Source organism: Sinocyclocheilus anshuiensis, unplaced genomic scaffold (genome assembly GCF_001515605.1).
Source record: "Sinocyclocheilus anshuiensis isolate Anshui unplaced genomic scaffold, SAMN03320099.WGS_v1.1 scaffold70, whole genome shotgun sequence".
In the NCBI taxonomy this organism is placed as follows: domain Eukaryota; kingdom Metazoa; phylum Chordata; class Actinopteri; order Cypriniformes; family Cyprinidae; genus Sinocyclocheilus; species Sinocyclocheilus anshuiensis.
In genome coordinates, this window is record NW_015542377.1 from 2,116,941 (window position 1) to 2,132,126 (window position 15,186).

At 37.5% G+C, this 15,186-nt stretch overlaps 2 protein-coding genes across 2 annotated transcripts in view; one reads left to right on the forward strand and one right to left on the reverse strand.

The window, feature by feature from the left end:
- LOC107692429 (dedicator of cytokinesis protein 7-like) overlaps positions 1–15,186 on the forward strand; it is a 51,176-nt gene that overhangs the window by 7,272 nt on the left and 28,718 nt on the right. The window contains exons 9-21 of the mRNA XM_016491477.1: positions 1,816–1,965; positions 2,466–2,546; positions 2,646–2,808; positions 3,088–3,230; positions 3,372–3,465; positions 3,558–3,720; positions 12,177–12,294; positions 12,420–12,490; positions 12,727–12,865; positions 13,952–14,053; positions 14,451–14,537; positions 14,625–14,737; positions 14,849–14,967. Coding sequence (XP_016346963.1) covers positions 1,816–1,965; positions 2,466–2,546; positions 2,646–2,808; positions 3,088–3,230; positions 3,372–3,465; positions 3,558–3,720; positions 12,177–12,294; positions 12,420–12,490; positions 12,727–12,865; positions 13,952–14,053; positions 14,451–14,537; positions 14,625–14,737; positions 14,849–14,967 — 1,543 coding nt within the window. The remainder of the gene's footprint in view (positions 1–1,815; positions 1,966–2,465; positions 2,547–2,645; positions 2,809–3,087; positions 3,231–3,371; positions 3,466–3,557; positions 3,721–12,176; positions 12,295–12,419; positions 12,491–12,726; positions 12,866–13,951; positions 14,054–14,450; positions 14,538–14,624; positions 14,738–14,848; positions 14,968–15,186) is intronic.
- Positions 6,083–9,874, reverse strand: LOC107692388 (angiopoietin-related protein 3-like). The gene is made up of 7 exons (XM_016491425.1): positions 9,252–9,874; positions 8,904–9,014; positions 8,393–8,510; positions 8,051–8,164; positions 7,758–7,853; positions 7,276–7,548; positions 6,083–7,191 (listed from the first exon to the last, which is right to left on the reverse strand). Exons 1-7 carry the CDS (start codon positions 9,759–9,761, stop codon positions 7,016–7,018), a joined length of 1,398 nt encoding a protein of 465 aa, XP_016346911.1. The 5' UTR covers positions 9,762–9,874; the 3' UTR covers positions 6,083–7,015.

Sequence of the window (15,186 nt, forward strand, 5' to 3'; positions counted from 1 at the left end):
CCCCCCCCCCCCCCCCCCCAAAATAAATACAAAAGATGTACTTTTCTATGATCGTTAACACAATTCATGGAAAGATGGCAAAATGTAAATGTATTAAACATATACTTAATAAAAACAGAGAAATATATGTCATTAATATCTGTAAAATAAATAAATTAGCCAATTTTGTTTAAATGAAGGACTGCTGAAATCATTACACCCTAGATTTAATTCAACAAATGTTAATTATGCTAGTACTTGGTATGTCCTCCATTATTTGTAGTCTACTGCTCTGACCCTTCTTGGCACTGAGTGTACAAGTTCATGACAAATTGTCACAACTGTCCTGTTTAACTCCTTAAATGCAATGGGAGTGTTGCTCAACTCGACTCTACAGAATCCCCCACAGGTGCTCAAGAGTGTTAAGATTGGGTGAAATACATGTCCACTAAAGGATTTTCAACTTGGGAGAATGCATATCGTCATTGTCATGTTGAAAAAATGCCAAACAACACAGGGAATGAGGAGATGTTAACATCTTCTGTTTCAAGTTTGTGTATTACATCACACAGTGGTGTGTGAATTCATGACGCATTGATAAAGCACAACTCCCTCACACCTTCAGCACTCTTACATCTCTATAGAAGAGCTTTACTATCACTGAACTTCACTGTGGGAACCAGGCACTTCTCACAGTACTCCTCCTCTAGCAACACCATAACATTTTGGATGCTGTTATTAAATCCAAAATCAACTTGGTCTCGTGAGAACGGAGTATGGATTCGCAGAAGTTTATATTTTGTAAATATGGGCCTTGGAAAAGGTTACATGGGTTTATTGTGCTTTGGCTACAGCAAGTAGATCCAGTGTGGACAACAACCATGCATGTCACTTCCGCAGGCTACATCTTACTCTGTGAGATAAACAGTCATTCTTTTCATAACTTTTGCCAGCTCTGAGATACTTGCTTGGTATTTCTCCTGCTCTTTTTCTAGCAAAAAATCACTCATCACTAAATGAAAGCTTAAAGTGAAGGCCTGATTGTTTCAGGGTCCTTGCCACAAGTCCATTTTTTTCTGAATTTCTGTATTATTTTTTCTATATTTTCACACTTAAATTAATGATTTGGTATTCCTCTTGTTCCACTGTCCTCTTCTGTGCTAAGAAATAAGTCTCCTGACAGTTCTCTCCTAAGTGGTTCCATTGTTGTCAGTATTAATTCTATGAATTATTCTTTGGGCTATATAACACTTTTAATTGTCAAGAAATTCTCTTTAAAAGTTTTGGTTCAACATACTTACCTTTCGATCAAAAATTGCTTTAAACTTACACCAGATGTTTTAAAATGTATTTTATTTAGTAACTTTCAGGAGGGTGTACTAATTTCTGCCACACAACGTTTAATCACTTTGATAAGAAAATCATATTTCCCTGAATAATTTTGACGTGCTTCTTTGGTAATTGATCAAGCAGACTTGCTAGAACATTATATCTCTAAAGAACCCTAACATGCCTTCTAAGTAAAGAGTAATTTCTGAATGTAAGTTTCAGAGGGGGCGTACTCATTTATGCTGTGCATTGTATTATATTTATTTATTTTTTAAATTGTGTGTTTTAAAATTGCATATATTAAACCAAATTTGATGGGAATACTTTTTTTTTTACCCCATTGATTTCCAATACTTTAAATACAAGCTACATTTATGTGTACAGGAAATGTCACAAGACATTGTTAACTAATTTCAACACTAGAGGGTAGTAGTCCCCTGTGCTCAAGGATTTTAGTTGTTCGTCAGACATTGATGAATCCTAATGTTTTCCTGTCTTAATCCTCAGATATCAGAGAACTTTTACTTTGATTTGAACTCTGAGCAAACGAAGTTCATGCTGCGACCTCACATCCCATCTGCTGCTATCTCCACCCTGGCCCGCTCTGCTGTCTTTTCTATCACCTACCCTTCTCAAGACGTTTTCCTTGTTATCAAGGTTGGTTACATTATTCAGCATCCTTCTTAACAGTCAGAGTCTTATTCATGAAACATGAGCAAAATATGCATAATTATACTTTTGAACTTTCTATTTATCAATGAATCCTGGAAAAAAAAATGTATCATGATTTTCACAAAAAAAAAAAAAAAATGTTGTAAACATCAACAATAATAAGAAATCTTTCTTGAGCATCAAATCAACAGAAAGATTTCTGAAGGATCATGTGACTCTGAATACTGGAGTAATATAAACCACAATATATTTTATAAATATGTATATATTTTTTTTAAACATTGCATGCATTAATGCTTTCAAGTTAATATGAAATTAATGGATTTATGAAGTGTACTGTTTTTTTGTAGTTGCATATTTGATGATTATTGCATTGATTTTAATTTTGCATTGATGTTCATTTATTGCTTAATTGGAGTGTTTTGAGTAGTGTTGACTGAAAGCAGTGCATTATCATTGCTCATTTGCACTGTGTTTGCATTCAGCTTGAGAAGGTGCTTCAGCAAGGAGACATTGGAGAATGTGCAGAGCCTTACATGGTCTTTAAAGAATCTGATGCTGCCAAAGTAAGCCAAACATAATAGTTTATATATTGTACACCAGCTCCTGGTGGAATTCAGTCCAGCATGGTGACTGTTTTTATTTTCTCTTCTCTGGTACCACAGAATAAGGAAAAGCTTGAGAAGTTGCGCAGTCAGTCCGAACAGTTCTGCCAGCGACTAGGGCGTTATCGGATGCCCTTTGCCTGGACGGCCATACACCTCATGAACATAGTGAACAGTGCCGGCAGCCTAGAGAGAGACACAGAGCTGGAGATGGGGCTGTCAGGTGAGTCTTTAAATGACACAGATGGTTGTGCATTTTTATCTTGTACTTGTGTAGTTCGAAATTATTTTTCTGAACAACATTTAAATGGGTGATGAAGACGTAAGACTGAAGTAAGACTAGTCCAATCTCAATTTTTATTAATTTTTTGCTCTTTATGCCATACCACAGCATTTATTTATTTATTTTTAAGAGATTTATTTTTTGACAATTGTCTTGTTTTGTCCTCTCTGATCTTGTAGTACTGAAGTTTTAACTACTTGACTCTGCATCATTACACAGAACGGAAAGGCTCTTGGTCCGAACGGAGGAACTCGAGTATTGTGGGGCGTCGTTCGCTGGAGAGAACCACCAGCGGAGATGAATCATGCAGTCTGACTAGCTTTAGACCAGCCACCCTGACGGTCACCAACTTCTTCAAACAGGTCATGCTGTTATTCAAAAAACAAAAGTTCACTATCCTCCAGTTACCGGTCATTGCATAGGTCGGACCGCTAAAGCTAATAAATACCCCTGCTTTTGACATTTGAATATATTTTTCATATTTTATTAATATATCATATTAGGAAGGAGATAGACTAAGTGATGAAGATCTCTACAAGTTCCTAGCCGACATGCGGCGCCCATCCTCTGTGCTGCGTAGACTGAGGCCCATTACAGGTAGAGCTCTTTTGGCATGTTTATGCAATAGATTTTGGCCATATTAACATTTATGTAATGAGTTATGTTACTCATTTATTAAATGCCCTCAGCCCAGCTGAAGATTGACATCTCACCAGCCCCCGAGAACCCTCACTACTGCCTGACGCCTGATCTGCTCCAAGTGAAGCCTTACCCAGACAGTCGAGTGCGGCCAACAAAAGAGATCCTGGAGTTCCCTGCCAGGGACATTTATGTGCCCAACACCACTTACAGGTATAAATGTCTAGATCAGTAATTCTCAACCTTTTTGGCTCCAACACAATAATATTCAAAGGCACCCTATTCGCTTGCTAAGTTGTGATGTAACAAACACTGTTTCCGAGTACAAGCCTCTACTACATTTCAAGACTTGAAATGTAGACTTTTTATGTGTAGCACTTTTTATTTATAGCACACATTTAAGCTAAACTTTTAGGTGGCTTTCACACTGGGCTCGTTTGCTGTGGTTCGAACCCGAGTGTGATTGTTCCTGGCACCCCCCCAGCATTGGTCTGGTTTCACACTCTCTTGATTCTATCTAACCCAAACGACATATGGGTTTACTGAATGTGCGTCGCATGTTGACGGCTATTTTGAGGAGACAGCGGATTACCATTCATTTGCCGCTCTGATTGCAGTTGCTACACGCGAATATACTGCAGGCTCACTCTCCCTCGAATCCAAGGTAAATCAGCAACACTGTCATCACTTATATGTGTTTTATTGAAGAAAATACATTGTAATCGGCTAAAACGCATGCACAGGTTACTTTACTTCCTGAACAAGTGCGCACCCGAGTCCGTGTTGCTTTCATATTCACGCGAACTGCGCCACAGTTCGAGTGCAATCAAACTCCGACCACCTCCTTCAGGTAGTCTCGGGTTCGGTACCCCGGTGCGCAACCGCGTTCGCATGACAGCTTTCACACTAGCCAAACGTACCGAACTCTGACGTCAATCGAACCCGGGTGTGCACCAAACGTGCTAGTGTGAAAGTCTCTGGGCTCACAGTGTCCTGGAAACCAATATTTTAAAGATTCAGAAAAGATGAAGATTTTGATATGGAGATAAATGTAAGGATCATGATATTTCAGTAGTAGTACAGCACAACTCTAATGTATATTAGCACCATATGTTGTTTGCTTTTGGGATTTGATATAGCGCTGGGACCTGGTAACGGTGAAGTGTGACGTCTGACTTTACAAGCAAATAGCCCTAGTTTGGTTTTCAAAACTTATTTTAATCTATGGGCACTCCTAGTTTTTGTAACTTAAAGTAACTAAAATAATTCAATTTGAAATAATTTTCAGGATTCCAGAACTTTTAGGAGCTGAATGTTCTTCAGTGTTTCTACACATTTTAACCAATGAATTTTGTATGTGAATTTTTTTAAATATTTGGATTAAAGTGCCCATATTATGGTTATTTACAAGTTCATCATTTTATTTTTTGGGCTCTACTAGAATGCTTTGATTTAAAGCACATGATTTAAAGTTCAAAAAGCACAGACTGTATATTGCTCCAGTGCCTCTTTTCACCCTCTGCCTGAAGCACTCTGTTTTAGTTCCTGTTTTTGTAAAGCTTCCCTTTCTGAAGAGTCCAGTTGGATCTGATTAGTCATCTGGTCCAGTCTGTTGTGGTTGGTCAACCGTTTGCAGTGTGTGTCTCAAATAGTACTCCCCTTACCATAATTGGGTTTCAACTCCCAAGGCTTTGTGAGCAGCTGTAAACAGTATTCTATCTATGGTAACTATGGCCTAATTATTGAAAGTCCATATAATGTTTTTTTGCCCTTGCAGCGGAAAATAGCATCTCCTTGAAATAGCGAAATCACTTACCCTACTGTTTGAGGGCAGGCCAAAGCAGCCACTAGCCAGGATTATGAAAATGTGTAACATGGTGACATTGCTAAATCACTGAAATAATGGCAGGACAACAAACGAGGTGTTTCTGGCAAGTGTTTTCTGAGAACCACTGGTCTAGATCATATAGGCCTCACACACCAACACAAACAAGTATTTTCTTTCTTTCTTTTTTTTTTTTTATGAAGTGCCCTGTCTTCTTCTTATTGCTAAGTAACCAGAGCACTTTCTTTGTGAGCAGACAACCTCACTGTATGGACTAACCCTTCTATTTAAGCTTACTAATTTAGTCAAGGTTGACCAGACAAAGATTTTTATCCTCTGCATGTTGACATAACCTGTCTTTCAGAGGGCATGTTTGTCCACTCACAGCCTGTGCCAACTTTGTTATCTTCCTCCAGACGCCGCATAGTCAGCCTTGATTTAGGTGGTGCTGACTTGGCAGATTGGGACATCTTTTACTGCCAACAACATTTACATTCTGGATTTATCACGCTTGTCATGTCTGTCGTATATACAGGTCATATACCATGTTAATTATGAAGGGTTGATTTCCCACACAGGTTAAGCTTGATCCTCTTGCTGGATTATTTATTTATTATCAGTTACATTTTTTTTCCTCCCCCATGAACTAACAGTAGAGCCAGTCTGGAAACTGGCTTATTTCAGTTGTGAGCCTGCAGTGAAGTTGTTCATATACTGTTTTCTTTGTTGAGAAGATTTTGCTCAAACCTGTTTTAATTATGCAGTGAAATTTATTAAAAAAAAAGTTTGCCATGTGAGTCCAAGTATAGTTGAAGTCTCACCTGACTGCTGTGAGCTAATTTACAGAAAGACTGGTTTTTATTTTTGCCTTAATGTCTAAATGTGTTGCTATAAATATGATGCACCTGACTACCATTGAGAAACACTGTGTAAACTAAATATATACAGTACAGCTGAGTATGTACAAAACGTAACCAGGAGTCAATATGACTCCGTAACAGAAAGAGACAAGCAAAAGATCCAACTTCAACCATAACAGCACATTTCTTGGTAACACTTTGTAATAATTTTCAATATCAAAATTACAAATATATATTTATCGTATAATATAATAATAAATGTGTTCATAAGCATTGTAGTCATGATTTAATGAAAGTTATTACAAAGTGTTACTCATTGCTTTCTACTGTTGCACATTTGTGTAAATTGCTTAAATACTTAAAAACTTCAAGCTAACATACAGTATGTGAAATGATGTTGAGAAGCTCTATAGTTGAGTGCAATGTAGTTCTATAATATTATCCATATAAGTCTACAGACTTATTGTTGATTCTTGTTGACTCTTGATAATAAAATGCATCAGATCCTGTTCCAGAGCTGTGATCCGCCATGGGTCTTTGCCATTTGAACCTGTTCAGTATTAGGATGTTTTTTTAACAACTTTTCTTGATCAACAAGCTGCAAGTTGATGACCTATGAAGATTTCGAACTAGCACATGCATGTTGCAATAACCCTTTGACTTGGCTTTTACCCTCTACCAGAGTCAATGACCTGTTGCAGTTGCATCATTCAGTTTCTGCTGTCTGTAGAGAAAGGGAAAAGCTTTGTTGGCTAGTGTCTGCTGCCAGTGTGACCCCTCTGATTGATTCTGAATTACCCAATGGAGAGTATAGGGTCAGGGATTATTGAAACTGGGTTGATGGTCTGATGGTGATCTTTGTGGATTTGAGGGTATAGGAGCTTCCTTTGGCTGGCATCCAGTAGATTCCTTTCCTGCGCTGGTGCCGAGCCCTCAACCTCATCCAGGTGTATCTCCCGTTTAAGTTGGTGTCCCCACATGCATCAAACCACCAACCTCCTGAAACCAGCAAACAGTTAATATACAAGGAATATTCAATTATATATTGAGGGATATTAAATATTTATTTTGACCATGTGATACCTGTGTAGTTCCTGGCGCAGTTTGACTCGTCGTGATTATCGTTGTCTCTGTCCTTGGTTGAGAACTTCATGCCAGTGTGGTTGCTCATGGCATCAGGCAGATCTCCAGACAGGGGTGCCACGTGAAGAGCATAATCAGATGCTGGACCTTCCAGGGTGAATGTGTACTCTATGAATCTCTTTTCCTCCTTCCAGTCTTCCAGTTCGATGTGTAAAATGTATTGTCCTTGTTGAGCAATGGAATGAATCTTCGCCAAGCCAAGCCAGAACTCTTCTGTAACACAAGGATATTTACACTTAGTTCCAGCTAAAGATGCATCATAAAACAAAAGCATAAGCTGTTTATAGATGATCAAAGCGGCTTCTCTTTTTTTTTTTTTTTAAATCTGTGTGAACTGAGAGAATTAGATTGTAGCTTTTAAAGGCAGTTGGAGTGGTAGAGAAGGAGACATCTGACATGATGACACAAAAGGCCATACTTACTTTCCAGTTTGCCAAATCCATATTCATATTTTTCCCATGACTGGTCAAAATCAACAGAACCATCCTCCCTCCTCTGAATGACTGTGGCTGCACCATCTTAAAACCGAGTAAAAGTAAAAAGTAAAAAAGAGAATCTTGTATTCAGCTGGATAAGAATAGTGATTAAGGCACAGCTTTCTTAAGAAAGTAGCCACATAGCCTGAGTTTCTTGTGTCCTTTCTTTTTATTTGTCCGAATTTTTGTAATTGATATCAATAGGAAGTCTGATTAGATGTACCTAATTGGTCTCTTACCAGCACTTATCTCACAATAAACATAGAAAGGCTCAGATTGATTGGGTTTGATTGGGTAAATTCCACTGGTCCTCTGGCCTCTTTTGAACACATCACTGCAGTCCTTTGGAAAGTCTGTGCAGCAAAACACACAGTTTAGTCGATTTATTTTTAAAGCACTTTTAAAACAACCTCGAGACTGACCAAAGTGCTGCACATGAGCGGAGTAACCAATATACATAAGCAAAGTACACAAATACCAGATTTAAAACAGAAGCAAAGATCACAGTTGATGATTTTGGATTTATTAAAGTAACTTTTACTTTAAAATCAAATTACTAATTGATTTTGTGCTGTTCTTACCATTTATTTCCGCAGTTCCATTGGTGGAGTTCATTTTTAAGTAACGAAAAGGGTTAGTTGTTTCTGGGTTTAAATCCAAAGGTTTTTCAGCTGTGTCTTGAAAAGAGTCATAGTTCAGCTGAAAGAAATGAATATTTCTTCTCAGTAAATGCAAATAAAGCCAGGAGAGTTACATTTATAATTATTTTTAATTCTAATCACTTGACATTGACATTATTAAAATTACATCTAATTTATTAAAAACTTAATCTGTTCATTTAAAATATAATCAAATTAAATTCTTAAGAAGTCAAATACATTTTATAATAAATAAAATGTAAAAAAATATTTTGTTAGCTAGAAATTGTTCTTAGTGCAATCTCTATAAGATGTGTACTGTAATTGTAAATGCATTTGTCAAAGATGTGGGGACCCTTTTAATTAAAAATGCTTTGAATGATAAATTCAAAGTTTATAATCTTACATTTCTAATGGAAATAGCATGAAACATTATAGAAACAGGGATGGATACCTTATCCTCAAGGCTCTTAATTTTGATCTTCTGGTAATTGAGCTGTTCGTGTTGCTCTTTAACAGATTTAAGCAGATCAGTAATGGTCCTTTCTTGTGTTTCAATCACATCCTGCAATAGACAAGTTGTTAATGCAGTAAATGCATAACTGGATTCAACTGTAACAGATCCCTGTATATGATCAGTTTTATTGATATGCATTAATTTTGGTTTTGCTCTTGCCATCAAGTGTGATTTACATGCACTTTTAGACATGAATTTTAAAATTGGTACTGAGAAGCCCTCTAGTTATAATGGGAGTTTGGACTAATTAGAATGGAAGTTCTGAATTAATCTTACTGGACTCACCTTCAATGCAGTTATCTCTTGAAGTTGCTCCAGAGGCATCATGCTCTCAGACAAGCCCTTCAGCTTCTCCTCCAGCCCACCAACCTTGCTGTGCAACTGGCTTCGCTCTTGGAGAATGTTGTTGATTTTGGAGTTGATCTCCATAGACAAGTTTCTGATCTCCTCATTATTGGCCTTCAAATATATGGTTGTTTCCTTCAACTTCTCTTCTTCCTCTTTGATTTCACTGGTGACCACTGAGAGCTGGTAGAAGGAGCGATCAAAGATGTTGAGCTTCTGAAAGATGTCGTTGATCTGAGACTTGGTCTTGTGCACAAACTCTCTGAGGCTCTGGCCGAGCTGGAGCAGACCGTTAGCCAGGAGTCGTACATCATCTAACATGGCAAAGCGGGATCTAGCCTCAGTTGGCGGCGCGGTGACTAGAATAGGTGCCTCTGTGGGTGCTTTCCTTAGGTTAGGGGCTGCGCTTGTTGTTGACAAGCTCAGCCAAAAAAGCAGGAAAATCAACATCGTTTCAGGTGGTTTGAAGGCAGAATTGTTCACTGCGTCAGTGCGTTCCCAATGCCTGTCTGGATACTCGTCTCTTTTAGCCTCCCTTTCTCGCTACTCTTCTCATCTCCTACTCTGAGAACAACGCCAAAAACAGCAGAGATTCCTCAAAATATATACAGCTACACTGAGAGGGGGAGGGAGCATTTGGTAATTATTAAGCTGGCTGTGCTTGAGCGTCCTCCTCCCAATCTGGAAAGTTTACTCGGTGCAGAAAATGTACAGTATCTCACACACACACACACACACACACACACACACACACACACACACACACACATCCATAACCTGGCCCCTGGTTGCCTCTGAGAAGCAAAGATGAACGATGCAGATGAATCATCCTGCCGATCGATCACATCATCACCACAGCCACTTGGTGCACTGTGCATGTACCGCTGGACGGGAATTAATAATAAAAGTATGCGATTTATGGTTCTGGCTTTGATTTAATGGTCTCCTGAATCAGCGAAGCATCACTCTCAGGTGCCACTGAGAGGGTCTGCATGTACAAGCAGAATCGTCACTGAATCACAGGATGGTTCAGCTTAGGCAGTAATAAAAAATGAGTGATGACTGAAGTTGGGGGAGTTTGTTGCTGCTGCTTCATATTAATCTCCCATCAGGTCTTAGTGGGAGATTTTTATTTATTTATTCTTTTTTTTTCTGGTGGCCTGTTAGGGTAACTTGCCAAATATATTCACTTTCTTGCATACTAGATTTTTTTTTTTAATCGGTTAGATAAAAAAAATTATTTCTTTGATTAAATTCAGATTTTTACAAAAATGACTAGACTTTCAATTTTAAATAAACGATACAGGTGTAATGCAACTTTATGACAGCTGTATTCATACATTATATTTCAACAAAATCTCATCTATGTCAGCCATTTAGGTGATGTTACATTGGTGAAAAGTTTTACTTGTAAGAATTTACAACAACACTTTTCAGTACATGTTTTAGCTTTAGTTTTCTTTGTTCACATGTGTTGTGATTATATCTTTAAACTTAGCAGCTTGTAATGGGAATGAGTCAGTCATGGCAAAAAGTTTACAAACACCCTAAATATGGAACTTACTGATAAACTATTGAACCTGTTGCTATTTTTGAACTATTGAATCGTTTAATCTTTTAATTGTGGAATAATGTACACTATTCAACACTTTTGCAGACAGGTTTTTTGCATGTGAGATAAAAACGCATTTAACATTTCAACATTCAGCTAAATTTAAAAGCAAACTGAAGTAATTAGCACATTGTTATCTGATGATAGTACATTTTTGAATGCATAATGCATTTTGAAACATTGACCATATTAACATACATGCATAAAGTTGAAACAAACTTGATTTCATTTTTATTTGCCTGCCAGCTAACTTGGTTTATGTCTGCTCCAGTGATGTACTATCGTTGCCCTGCTGCACGCTCAGACTAACTGGTCCTGTTCAGACAGGTGCGGACAGTTTGGCCTCAATCCAAATTTGTGGACACAGCAAACATGACCAGACTCCCATTGTGTATCCAGAGGCCATTCAGGGTGTAGGAGCTTGTGTGTCAGTGGTATGGGAGGACTGCAATGTCCATTCTTACACCCTGTGCCAAATAGAAAATGATTAACCCATTTAATGGGTTTCCTGAACTGGAATTGCTCCACTTTTTTATTGCATCTCTTGTTGTTGTTATTTTGTGTGTGTGAAAATGCAACTAATATGGAAACATTTTAAATATTTTCATGGAATAACAAACTGTTGATGCTTGAGTGTACAATGCAAAAGCATTATTCACTTCTCCTTACTAATTTTTTCCTTTTCAGCAAAAGATCACTGTATGAAATAAAAGTAATATTTGCACCACATTAGAGAGGTAATTTTGAGAGAGCATGAGAGATCTGTGCTCCTTGGAAAGTCTGTGAACTTTGCAGTCTGTGCGGTCTCCCCGGAGAGTGCGTTCCACGTCACTGCAGTAGTATTTCTGTCCGTTCCTGCAGCTACTGTAACCGCAGAACGGAAACGGCTGTGCAACAAAAATCTATGCAATGAAAAGATCAATGGGGATTAATGTTAATGTTAAAGATGTTTTCACATGTGACCAGAAATTTTTTTTTCTTTTGAAGTTCTGTTTTGTGCAACTAAATTTGGTGTAAATTCCAAGTTTTTTAAAATGCTATTTTAAAATTAATTAGTTGTTTCCTGTTAATTTTAACAAGAGACTGTTAAAATTTCAGTTAAGGAATCGTCTGAGACAACAAAAAAACATTTCTAAACTTAATTACACATAAAATTATCAAAACCTTCGCATATAAGATTTATAAAACTTACTGGAACTTCTAAATGTGTTTAAAAAAACATACAATCTCTGTCTACCTGTGTGTGTGTGTAGGAACCTGCTGCATGTGAACCCACAGAGCCTGAACTTTGCTAACCGTCAAGGCTCAGCCCGTAACATTACAGTGAAAGTACAGTTCATGAATGGGGAAGATCCTAGCAATGCTATGCCTGTAAGTTTTGACAATGCAGATCAATTTACAATCTTCATATGACCAAACATGTCATGGAGAAGCACTCTCTTGACTTGGCGAAATGGCATAAGATACTTACAGTTCTTCACTCCTTGGTCTCTTAGGTAATCTTCGGGAAATCCAGTTGTGCAGAGTATTCAAAGGAGGCATATACTGCTGTAGTCTATCATAATCGGTGAGTTAATGGCTGCAACTTTTATTAAAAACTCATTTACATGACATCATGCAGAAGTCTTTAACAGGGGATCAAACATCAGCTCACGGAGCGGCAGGGTCAGCTGTATGTGAATTTAGAACAACAGATGGACAAGTTTTTGTTTGCATTTGTATAAGAAATGGATTACTGACACTGACATTTTAACATTCTTTTTCTGATTTTTTCCCCCCGTATATCAAATGTTGTTTCCTCAGATCACCAGATTTCCACGATGAAGTTAAAATCAAGCTACCAGCCTCGCTGACCGACCATCATCACATCCTTTTTACTTTCTACCATGTTAGCTGTCAACAGAAACAGAACACTCCACTGGAGACGCCTGTTGGATACACGGTACATAGTTTATACACACACACACACACACACACACACACACACACACACACACACAAAAAATAAAAACAAACAAACAAACAAAAAGAACTTTTATTCAGCAAGGATACGTTAAATTACATTTCAAATAAATGCTGTTATATTGAACTTTCTATTCATTAAAGAAATCACAAAAATGTTAACCAGCACAACCACAAGTGTTTTTTGAACACTAAATCAGCACACACACACACACACACACACACACACACACAAAAAATAAAAACAAACAAACAAACAAAAAGAACTTTTATTCAGCAAGGATACGTTAAATTACATTTCAAATAAATGCTGTTATATTGAACTTTCTATTCATTAAAGAAATCACAAAAATGTTAACCAGCACAACCACAAGTGTTTTTTGAACACTAAATCAGCATATCAGATGATTTCAGAAAGATCATGTGACGCTAAAGACTGGAGTAATGGCTACTGAAAATTCAGTGTTGCCATCACAAGAATAAATTACATTTTGAAACATTAAAATAGAACTAAAGAAGAAAGAAAAGTATTACCGTATTTTTGATCAAATAATTGCAGCCTTGGTGAGCATAAAAAGAATGACAGTTCTTTTGAATGACAGTGTACATGAACACTATAAAAGGATTTTATTTTCTTTTTTAACATTTTTGGCAGTCACACAGTGCTAATAGAGAACATTTCCATAAATCTGTTTACAGATTTAGGCAACATGCCTCCTTTATTCAATAACAAAGATGCAAATTGAGATGCATCGAGAATAGTTTTGATACGGTGGCTGGTTGTGTAGACTGCTTATCTAATTTTTTTTTTTTTCCCCTGCAAGAAAAAGTAGTCATACGTTTTTCAAATCAGTTACAAAAAACATATTCTGGTCTAAATTGACAGCTTGTTAATAAAACTAGTTCTTAAGACACAGTCGTTACATAGTGATGTTTAACGTTAACATAGTGATGTTTATGCAACTGGCCCCAGGATCATGACTCTCTGAATAAAAATCTAATCTAATCATGATGTGCCTGAAGGTTCACACCTATAGTAAATGTTATGCCTCTTATTTTTCCTCAGTGGATTCCCATGCTGCAAAATGGACGCTTGAGAACAGGTCACTTCTGCCTTCCAGTATCTCTGGAGAAACCGCCTCAGTCTTACTCTGTTCTCTCTCCTGATGTAAGGCAATTTCTGTCACACAACACACATAGTTAAATATGAAAATGTATTTTATTATTTTAATGGCCTTGTTTAGTATCTAGTATCTTGTATCCCTCTATATTAATATAAATTAAATGTTAAAGACTTTCCTCGTTGGTCACTGATGTTGTCAGAAAAAAACCTGGACATTGAACATTTATTTACCATTAGCATTTTTTACAGACCAAGTGCTAATATATTTAACTATGCTTTTAATCAATATGGTACCTGTATTGTTAGCAATGCTGTTATTTTTCATATACACTACAGTGGGACTTATGATTTGTAGGAAGTGTGTTTGAGAGTATTTTAGGGTGGCAATGTGTAATAATACAAAGAAATTATGCTGCAAGTTCATTCATGCATTTGTGTGTAGGTTCCTCTTCCTGGAATGAAATGGGTGGATAACCACAGAGGGGTGTTTAATGTAGAGGTTGTGGCTGCATCCGCCATCCACACACAGGTAATTAGAAGTTAAATTGTCAAAATACTGATTAATAGCCCACTTAAAACAAATGCATTCTCTGATGCGTTTCTTTCCTCTGCCCAGGACCAGTATTTAGATAAGTTCTTTGCACTGGTGCATGCGCTGGATGAGCACATGTTCCCTGTGAGGATAGGAGACATGCGCATTATGGAGAATAATCTGGAGGCAGAGCTGAAGTCTAGTATAGCAGCTTTGAATTCCTCTCAGCTGGAGCCATGCGCTGGAATGTTCCCTGTGAGGATAGGAGACATGCGCATTATGGAGAATAATCTGGAGGCAGAGCTGAGAGCTGATATAGCAGCTCTAAATTCCTCTCAGCTGGAGCCTGTGGTGCGCTTCCTCCACCTACTGCTGGACAAACTGGTGTTGCTGATGGTGCGGCCACCTGTCATAGCCGGCCAGATAGGTACCCTCTGTCCTCCAACCTACATAATCTCAGAAAGCTCACAGAAAAGTTTTACTTTAAAGAGATAGTTCAACCAGGAATGAAAATTCTGTCATCATTTACTCACCCTCATGTTGTTCCTGAACTGTATGACTTTCTTCTATGGAACATAAAAAAAACATTTTTTTCATAAAAAAGAAATCTCTCTCTCTCATATATATATATATATATATATATATG